Source organism: Quercus robur, chromosome 8, assembly GCF_932294415.1.
Source record: "Quercus robur chromosome 8, dhQueRobu3.1, whole genome shotgun sequence".
Lineage (NCBI taxonomy): Eukaryota > Viridiplantae > Streptophyta > Magnoliopsida > Fagales > Fagaceae > Quercus > Quercus robur.
Window position 1 is genome coordinate 24021544 of NC_065541.1, and position 9189 is coordinate 24030732.

Here is a 9189-nt window from a genome sequence, read left to right on the forward strand (position 1 = left end):
TAAATTTTCTTCTTCTAACTTTTTGTCAAAAAAAAATCTTAAAAGTTTCTTCTTATCCTATTGTCAAGACAACATTAAAATTTTCACTTTGCTGTGATTAAAGCAGAGAAAGTACAAGGAAAAATTGAACTTTCTTTTTAATGGATTTTTTCCCTTGTCTTTGTAGAATATAGTCAATAATAATAAGTTAGCATTAATGGAGAACATGGCTGATTACACCACCATCTTGTTTTGAATGAGACGGGGTGACATGATGTGTGGCACTGGGAACCAATAAGAGATTTGACAATGAGCACCATATGATATGAATAAAAGTTGAGAAAATGGATAAGGCCAGGGGCAGGTACCCGATTAGGCTAGCAACATCTGCACTTTAATTTGCAAACTGCTGGAATGGGTACCGACCCGGCAGTGTTGTATACCTATTACCAACAGTTTCTACCAAATGAGGGAATAGACCCGATCCAACTATCCCGGCAATTCGAATAACCATAGTAGATCATCTCCTATATATCGGTGATTAAAACCCCTTCTTTTTTTTGATAAGAAGGGAATTTTGATATATATATATATATAAAAGCTAGTACATCAGATTTGTCCAAGAAACACCTGTGAAAGGTGTTCAGTTACAAGAACAACGATTAAAACCGCTGCTATATGTCCTTTCATAAACAAATATTAATATATATATTTTAGCTTTTTTTTTTTTTGAAAATAGGTTTAGTGATGCTTTGAAACCGCCATTCTAGGTTTTATTTTTTCTTTTCAGGGCGCGCAGCACTGCTCTCCCTGATTTTTTTTTTTTAACCTGTTTATAACTAAACAAAAAGAAATTCAAATATAGGTCTAAATCTAGTTTACACACGCAATATACACCCCACAATCAAACATGTCCATTTGGATGGGGATGGGTAGTTGATTGGCTCAGTCTTATTTTGAGAGAGAGAGAGAGAGAGAGAGAGAGAGAGAGAGAGAGAGAGAGAGAGAGAGAGAGAGAGAGAGAGAGAGAGAGAGAGAGAGAGAGAGAGAGAGTCTTGAAATATATACATGGTTATTGTGGCAAATGTGTACATATACACATGAGAGTCTTGAAATATATACATAGTTATTGTGGCAAATGTGTACATATACACATTTATACACTCACTGATGTGAGTAGTTTTTCAAAACAAAATGTAAATTTTACAATTTTTTTTTATTCTTTAATGTGGATGCTCTCAAATAACTATTTCAATAAATGAGAAAATAACTTACGATATAGCATTGCTATCTGAATTCAACAAACAAAATCTTTAATTATCACAATTGCTTCTGTTGGAAAACATATAACTCTCCAAAAAACAAATTCATTAAGATCAAAGGGTGACATGTGTCTACAAGTAAGGCACATTATTGTCACTGGCTTTTAATCCCATGCATATGCATAAATATATTTATAAAAAAAAAAAAATTAAGATTCATAGTATAATTCTTATATATATATATATATATAATTTAAATACTATTGATATATTGTCATTCTTATATTTTGTTAAATCTTTTCAAAAAATCTTGTAAGAATATTATTAGGTAGAAAATGTAAATTGTACATATTTTTAAATATTTTTAATTAATTCTTAATTTTTGATATTGTGAAGCACTTTTTTTTTTTTTTTTTAATAATTCATTAATTCTAAACTCTTTGGTTTTTTTACTCAATAACTCACTTGGATAAATATTTATAATGTAATCCCACATTTGGCTTCAAAATTAAGAAATTAAACTCTCTAAAAAAAAATAATTTATGACACATGCAGCAAAATTAGACTTCAATTGTAGAATCTAATTAGATTCTAGACTAGCATGTAACCCATGCAAAAGCATGGATGAATTTAAAATTAAATGCAATTTTTATTATAAAAATATAAATAATTAGTCAAATTATTTTTAAAAAATAGCATGTAACACATGCATACATATAGATACATTTAAAATTAAACGCAATTTTTATCATAAAAATATAAATAATTAGTCAAATTATTTTTTTCAAGTAAACATAATTAGTCACATATTAAAATTCTTACCTAAATTTAATACTACTTATGATCATTTTTTTCTTCTAATTTTTAATAAGATAGAACATGTAGTGATTTTTGTTATGTGGTGATTTTTATTAAGTATATGTGATTGGTTTATTTATTTTTATTTAATAATTCATTAATATTAGATTTTTAGTATTTTGCACTCATTAACTCACTTGGCACAAAGATTGAAAAACTTAAGTGAACACATGGCACAAACTTTAGAGGATAATTATGGTGTAGTCCTTACATAAATTTAGACACATAACACAAAACTAGATTCTAAATTGTTAGAATGTGTCGGGACACGATTATTCACGACCCAAGAATGACATTGGGCTCGTATGTAAAGGGCCCGAACAATATAATTTGTAGAGTGTGGGCTTGAAAGGCTGGACCTTGGTCACTGGACAGCGGTCTAGTCGTGGTTTTTATGGAAGCTTATATGAGGGTGGACTTGGCTTGACTAGCTAAGCCTTCCGTCGGTGCGGCTTGTAGGGTTTAAGTCCTCGGACCACGTCCGAGGAGCGTAGTATCCTTCCCCTTCTCCCTTTTGTAGGATTTCTCCTTTTTTGGGGGTCTTTTTTCCTCCCTTCCCCTTGGCTCTCTTTTCCTTTTTATACTAGTGTTTACTTTCCGTTCAGTGTCCACGTGTAAGTTTCACTTTTTGGGGTATAGACTCGTCCTATCAATCCATACATAGAGCGGTTGGGGGTGGTTAGAAAAGTTAAATAGCATGGTCTGGAGTATGGGCCTGTTAGATGCAGGGTTCCATATTACGGTGTTGGCAGCTTTCTCCCTTGTACTGCCCCTGTACTGAGTTTGTCCTTTTCTTCAGGCGTTTTGTGAGGTGCCGAGCATAAGATCGTCCTCGGCCATATACTTGGGCCCTTTTTTTGGATTTTTACTTCGCGTCCTCGGAAATCATTCTCCTTGGCTTGGATCTTGGGCCCTATTATGAAGTGGGCCGGGACCACAAATTCTCGGGCCCCACAGAATGTATTTGGAATAATTTATTTTGTTTAAAAAATAAAATAAGTTAAAATAAGTTCTAATTAATTTTTTTTTCTTAAAAAAATGGTTTTAGAAATATATATAAAAGCTAAATAAGTATTCTAGCTAAAACAAAATTGAAAACTTTTTACTGAAAATATTGTAGGAAAAAAAAACTAAAAGCTAGTTGAATAATGCAGTGAGACTCATAAATAGTATCAAAAAGTGCAATGAGACCCATAAATAATACAAAAAATAAGCTAAACACTTTAATAAGCTTTAGCTTTCATCACTTCTCAAACACTCTAACTTTTATCTTTAAAAAAATAAAAATTAATAAATAAGTCAACTGAACGAAAGTGTAGGGGTAGGTGATCCAAGCACATTTATGGGCTATAGGCCCTGTCCAAGAATGATCAAATTCCTGAGGACAGTTAAAAAATCCATGCGTACATGGACTGGAAGGCCGAAGTGGAAAAAGGAGTCTAACATGGAAACCGAGGTTCTCGAGGAACAAAGGCACCTCAGGAACGCTTTAGGAAGTTAACCATTATGAAAAGGTGAGCTCCAAGGGAGGTAGTAGAGCCATATTAGCAACAAAAAGAAGAAATATCTGGGAAGGTGACTGCCACCACCACTTTAAATGCACTGCACTAACTGAACTGGCCGCATTTATGGAGAAATGACACCTAAATAGTGTTTTCCTAGCTTACAGCCCTTCCTATTACCTCCAAAAAGGCCTTGATGGGATAAGCATCCAAAGGATTTCCTAGAAATTGAACAGGTGGAAGGCTGTGATGTATTGGGGGGGGGGGGACTATATAAGGAAATTGCCTTCATAAAAATGGGCATGCAAGATTGAAGGAGAAAAAGGAGAGAGAGAATAACACTTTGTAAAAGAAAAACTTGATCAATATAAGAACACTTTGTCCTCGGATTGGTTCGAGGAAGATATTTTGTTGAATTTTTGTGTCTAATCTTATCAATTTGAACCCGATCTATCTTGAGCCTGAACTTACGTGGCTTAGTAGTTCGCCTATAAGATCAACTCTCTAACAAATTTATTGTTTTGGGCTTATTAGGCTGACCTTCACTGTTCTCAATGAGCTTAAGTCGCTAATCTAGTCCTGCTTGGGTCGCTAATCCAGTCCTTACAATTGGCGCCATCTATGGGGAAAAAAGGCACCTACAACCTTTGTTAGTCAAGCTTTCCATCTCATAGCAAGGAGCAAAAATGGCGAGTTCAGGACAAAATAAAGAGGAATCTGTGGGGTCACAACGAGTAGATCGAGAGGCCAATTGAACTCCTAGCATACACGTTGAAACAAATTATAAAGAGCATACTAGTAGAAACCATTCTAGGCCTGGAAGTCACGTTTCACATGATGAAGAAACCAGGAATCTCAAGCTAGAGATTGATCATTTGTGCAAGAAATTGTGTCACAAGCAACGTGTTGTATCCCCTCCTAGCTCAGATTGATTTGGTTGATGATTACAGTTATAGGTGAAGGTCCAAAACACCTCCCAGTAAATCTTTCTCTGTATCCTCACGCTTGGAGAGGGAGGAATGAAACCGCAAGAAAAGAACTAAAATTCCAACTCCTAGGAGCATGAGGAATGATGCTATAAGAAAGGCATTGCGCCAAATCTCCAAGTCACTATTTACGCGTAGAATAGATAAGGCTAAACTCCCTCATCATTTTACTCAGCCAACCTTCACTATTTATAATGGGAGAACTGACCCCGTGGAGCATATGAGTCACTTCAACCAGAGGATGACTATACACACTAGAAATGAAGCCCTAATGTGCAAGGTTTTCCCCTCTAGTCTGGGACCCGTGGCCATAAGGTGGTTTGACAAATTGGAAGAGGGGTCAATAAGTTCTTTCGAAGATCTTAGTAGGGCTTTTGGTGCTCGATTTGTTACATGCAGCAGAGTTCCTCGGCCTTTGGATTCCTTGTTGTCTATGGTGATGGGAGAGGGTGAAACCTTGAAAACCTATTCTGATAGGTATTGGGAGACGTTTAATGAGATAGATCATAGATAGAGGTTTCGAGGATGTAGCGATAAGAACATTTAAGTTGGGTCTTCCTACGAACCACAATTTGAGGAAGTCATTAATGATGAAGCCGGTATAGAGCATGCGCCAGCTCATGGATTGAATTTATGAGCACAAGTGGGTTAAGGAGGACCACCAGCAAGGAAAGGGGAAGGCCAAAATGTCTTTACTATCAATACCATCAAGGTCATGGGCATACAATCAAGGATTGTAGAACTCTCCATGACCATTTGGAGCAATTGGTTAAAGTCAAAAAGCTGAAACAATTCATGCACCAGCCCTTTGGGCAGGGAAGCCAAGTAGGGTCGGGATACCAAAGAGAGGCTATATCAAAGCCCCCCTTGGGAACCATCAATGTTATTCTCGCCATCCCAAGCCAGACCAAAAGTCATACGTCCGAGGTCATGTCCATAGCGGCAAGGCAAGATACCGAGGAACAGGTCCATGAATCCAAGTGGGTTAAGATAGAAGTTCGGCCAACCCTGGGTTTTTTTGACAAGGACAAGATTGAGACTTATCAACCCCATGACAATGCCTTAGTGGTAACCCTCCTTATTGGAGGGTATGACGTAAAAAGGGTTCTAGTCAATCAAGGAAGCGAGGTTGAAATCATGTATCCCGACCTGTATAAAAGGTTGAATTTAAAGCTCGAGGACTTACTTAGATATGACTATCCTCTAGTAGGGTTTGATAGGAAGATAGTCATCCCCAAGGGCATGATCAAGTTGCCTGTGCAGACAAGGGCTAAGATAGTTGAAATGGATTTCATAGTGGTTGATGCCTTTTCCCCTTACACCACTATTTTGGCAAAATCGTGGCTTCACACCATGGGAGCTATGTCTTCTACTCTGCACATAAAGGTGAAGAACCCCATGGGGGCAAGTTGGAGAGTTGGTAGGAAGTCAGGCAATGGCTAGGCAGTACTTGGTGGCGGCTATTAGACATCAGTCAGAAGATGGAGTCTTGGTTTCTCGAGAAGAAGTCCTATAGCAATTAACGAAAGCTAAAGACTCCCCCGAGACCAAGGAAGGGGGTCTGTTGTGTGAAGAGCTCAAAAAGGTGGTCATTGACACAGATATGGATAAGTATTTTCAAGTCAGGACACAGTTGCCATCTTAGGAAAAAGAAGAGTTGTTGGGATTTCTTAGGAAGAACATTGATGTCTTTGCATGGAGTATGTATGAGGTACTGGGGGTGGATCCAAACTTTATTTGTCATTATCTGAATGTAAATCCAATGGTTGTCCCTAAGAAGCAACCACCTCGACGTTCCTCTAAAAAGCGTGCTGAGATAATAAAAGAGGAGGTAGACAAGCTCAAGCGTGCTAGAGCAATCAAGGAGATGTTTTATCCAGAATGGCTAGTTAACACAGTTGTAGTGAAAAAGAAGTTGGGAAAGTGGAGAGTGTGTGTAGACTTCATTGATTTGAATAAGGCTTGCCCCAAAGGCCCTTTTCCGATCCTTCAGATTGATCAGCTGGTAGACGCAACGGTTGAACATCCTCGGATGAGCTTTTTAAATGCTTTTCAATGGTATCATTAGATACCTTTAACCTTGGCCAACTAGGAAAAAATAGCCTTCTTAACCCCTACTAGAAATTATCATTATCGTGTGATGCCTTTTAGACTAAAAAATGCTGGATCAACCTATTAAAGGATGATAACCAGAATGTTTGAGTCTCTACTCGGAAAGAATGTAGAAGCATATATTGACGATATGGTCATGAGAATTAAACAAGTATCTGAGCACTTAAATGACCTGGGAAGTGTGTTTGTGGTGCTTATAAAACATAAGTTGCGCCTTAATGCCTCGAAGTGCTCCTTTGGTGTTAGTTCAGGTAAGTTTTTAAGGTATATGATTACTCATAAAGGGATAGAAGTTAACCCTGATTAAATCAAAGCCATAAATGACTTACGACCTCCTTGGAACCCTAAAGAAGTTCAAAAGTTGACTGGAATGACTACTGCCTTAAATAGGTTTTTTTCTCGGTCAGCAGACAGATGTAGACCATTTTTTCAATTTCTCCACAAGTGGAAAGGGTTTCAATGGACTCAAGAGTGTAATGTTGCCTTTGAAAAGCTAAAAGAGTATCTGTCTCATCCTCCTATCCTTTCAAGACCAGAGAAAGAGGAAGTTCTTTTTGCCTACATTGCAATTACATGTTACACGGTTAGTCTAGTATTGGTTAGGATGGAAACGGAGGTGCAAAGACCGGTCTATTATGTGAGCAAGTCTTTATAAGAGGCAGAGGTTCATTATTTACCTCTAGAGAAAGCAATTCTAGCCATTGTACATGCCACAAGGAAGCTCTCCTATTATTTCCAAGCATATACTATTGTAGTCCTCACTCAACTTCCCTTGCAATCATTACTTTGGAGGTCCAATTACATAGGAAGAGTAGTTAAATGGGGAACAATCTTAGGAGCATTTGACATCAAATATTTGACCTGTACAATTATAAAAGGGCAAGTGCTAATAGATTTAGTGGCAGAATTCATTGAATGCCTCAAAAAGGCTATAGTTGAGGAGAATGAAGAGATAGGGGCATGGGTCACAATAGTTACCGTTCCTTATCGACCAGTCTGGAAGCTCTACGCAAATGGGGTGGCCAATTAAAAAGGGTCTGGTGTTGGAATTGTTTCGGTATCTCCAGAGAAGATAACTATTGAGAAATCTTTGAGATTGGGCTTTTCAACCATAAATAACAAGGCCGAGTATGAAGCTTTGTTGGTCGAGATAATAATGGTAAAGAAACTGGAAGGTGAAGCTGTAGAAATTTTATCTGACTCAAGGTTTGGTGGTTGGAAAAATCAGTGGTGATTTTGAGGCCAGAGATCAGCGAATGCAAGGGCATCTAAACAAAGTTAGGCGATTGCAGTCTAGCTTTGAAGCCTTCTCAATAAGGCAGGTCCTAAGGAGCAAGAATGCTCATGCTAAGTCTTTGGCAACTCTAGCCACCTCTTCAAAACAAGGTCTTCCTCGGATTATAGTTGTCGAAGATTTGCTAGTGCCTAACAACCAGAATCAAACCATGGTTGGAGTGCACCACATGAAAGTTGGCCCGAGCTAGATAGATCCTTTGGTTTTGTTTTTAAATGATGGAGTATTGCCTGAGGATAAAGGCGAAGCTAAGAAAATACGAAGAAATGCACCTTGGTATTGGCTTTCTAAGGAATTGAAGTTGTATAGATGTTCATTTTTCGGGCCGTATCTACTTTATGTCCATCCCAAGGCAGTAGAACCATTACTAGAGGAGCTACATGAAGGAATCTATGGCAGTCACACAGGAGGAAGGCCCTTATCATACAAAGCCCTTAATCAGGGATACTAGTGGCCGAGTATGCAAAAAACGGCCCAAGACTATACCAAGAAGTGTGATCAATGTCAAAGGTACGCCCCGAGCATCCATCAACCTAGAGGCACCTTGAACCCCTTTTCTAGTCCATGGCCATTTGCGCAGTAGGGTTTGGACATAGTTAGGCCATTTCCAAGAGCAATAGGGAACCGAAGATGGCTTCTTGTTGGGATCAATTACTTCACAAAGTGGGTCAAGGCTAAACCATTATCTAACATTAGGGACGTGGATGCAAAAAAAGTTCATTTGGAAGAATATTGTCAATAGATTTGGAATTCCCCATACATTGATCTCGTACAACAGACTCCAATTCGACAGTAAGGCTTTTAGGAGATATTGTTGCAAGTTAGGCATCCAGAATAAGTATTCAACCCCTGCCAATCCGCAAGGGAATAGGCAGGCCAAAGCTATCAACAAAGTCATAGTCATTAGACTGAAGAAAAGGCTGGACATAGCTAAGGGTAGGTGGGTGGACGAACTCCCATATGTGCTTTGGACATACCGTACCACTCCTTGGAGGTCAACTAGGGAGACCCCGTTCTCCATGACATATAGTTTCGAGGAGGTTATTCCCCTTGAAACGGGGTTCCCGACTTTGAGGACAAGCCAATTTGACCCTAATGAAAATGACTAACTACTTCGAGATAGCCTAGATTTGGTTTATGATAGAAGAGAAGTAGCCATGGTCCAGTTGACGCATTATCAACAAAAGCTTAAACAA

The 9189-nt window shown here is 38.2% G+C and overlaps 1 protein-coding gene across 1 annotated transcript; it reads left to right on the forward strand.

Moving 5' to 3' along the window:
• The first annotated feature begins 5220 nt into the window (after window positions 1-5220).
• LOC126696070 (uncharacterized) lies at window positions 5221-6030 on the forward strand. The gene has a single exon (XM_050392854.1). It carries the CDS (start codon window positions 5221-5223, stop codon window positions 6028-6030), a length of 810 nt encoding a protein of 269 aa, XP_050248811.1.
• Window positions 6031-9189: the final 3159 nt, after the last annotated feature.

Excerpts from the sequence above, each read along its gene's own strand:
- LOC126696070 (XM_050392854.1), top strand. The coding sequence starts at position 5,221 with ATGAGCACAAGTGGGTTAAGGAGGACCACCAGCAAGGAAAGGGGAAGG.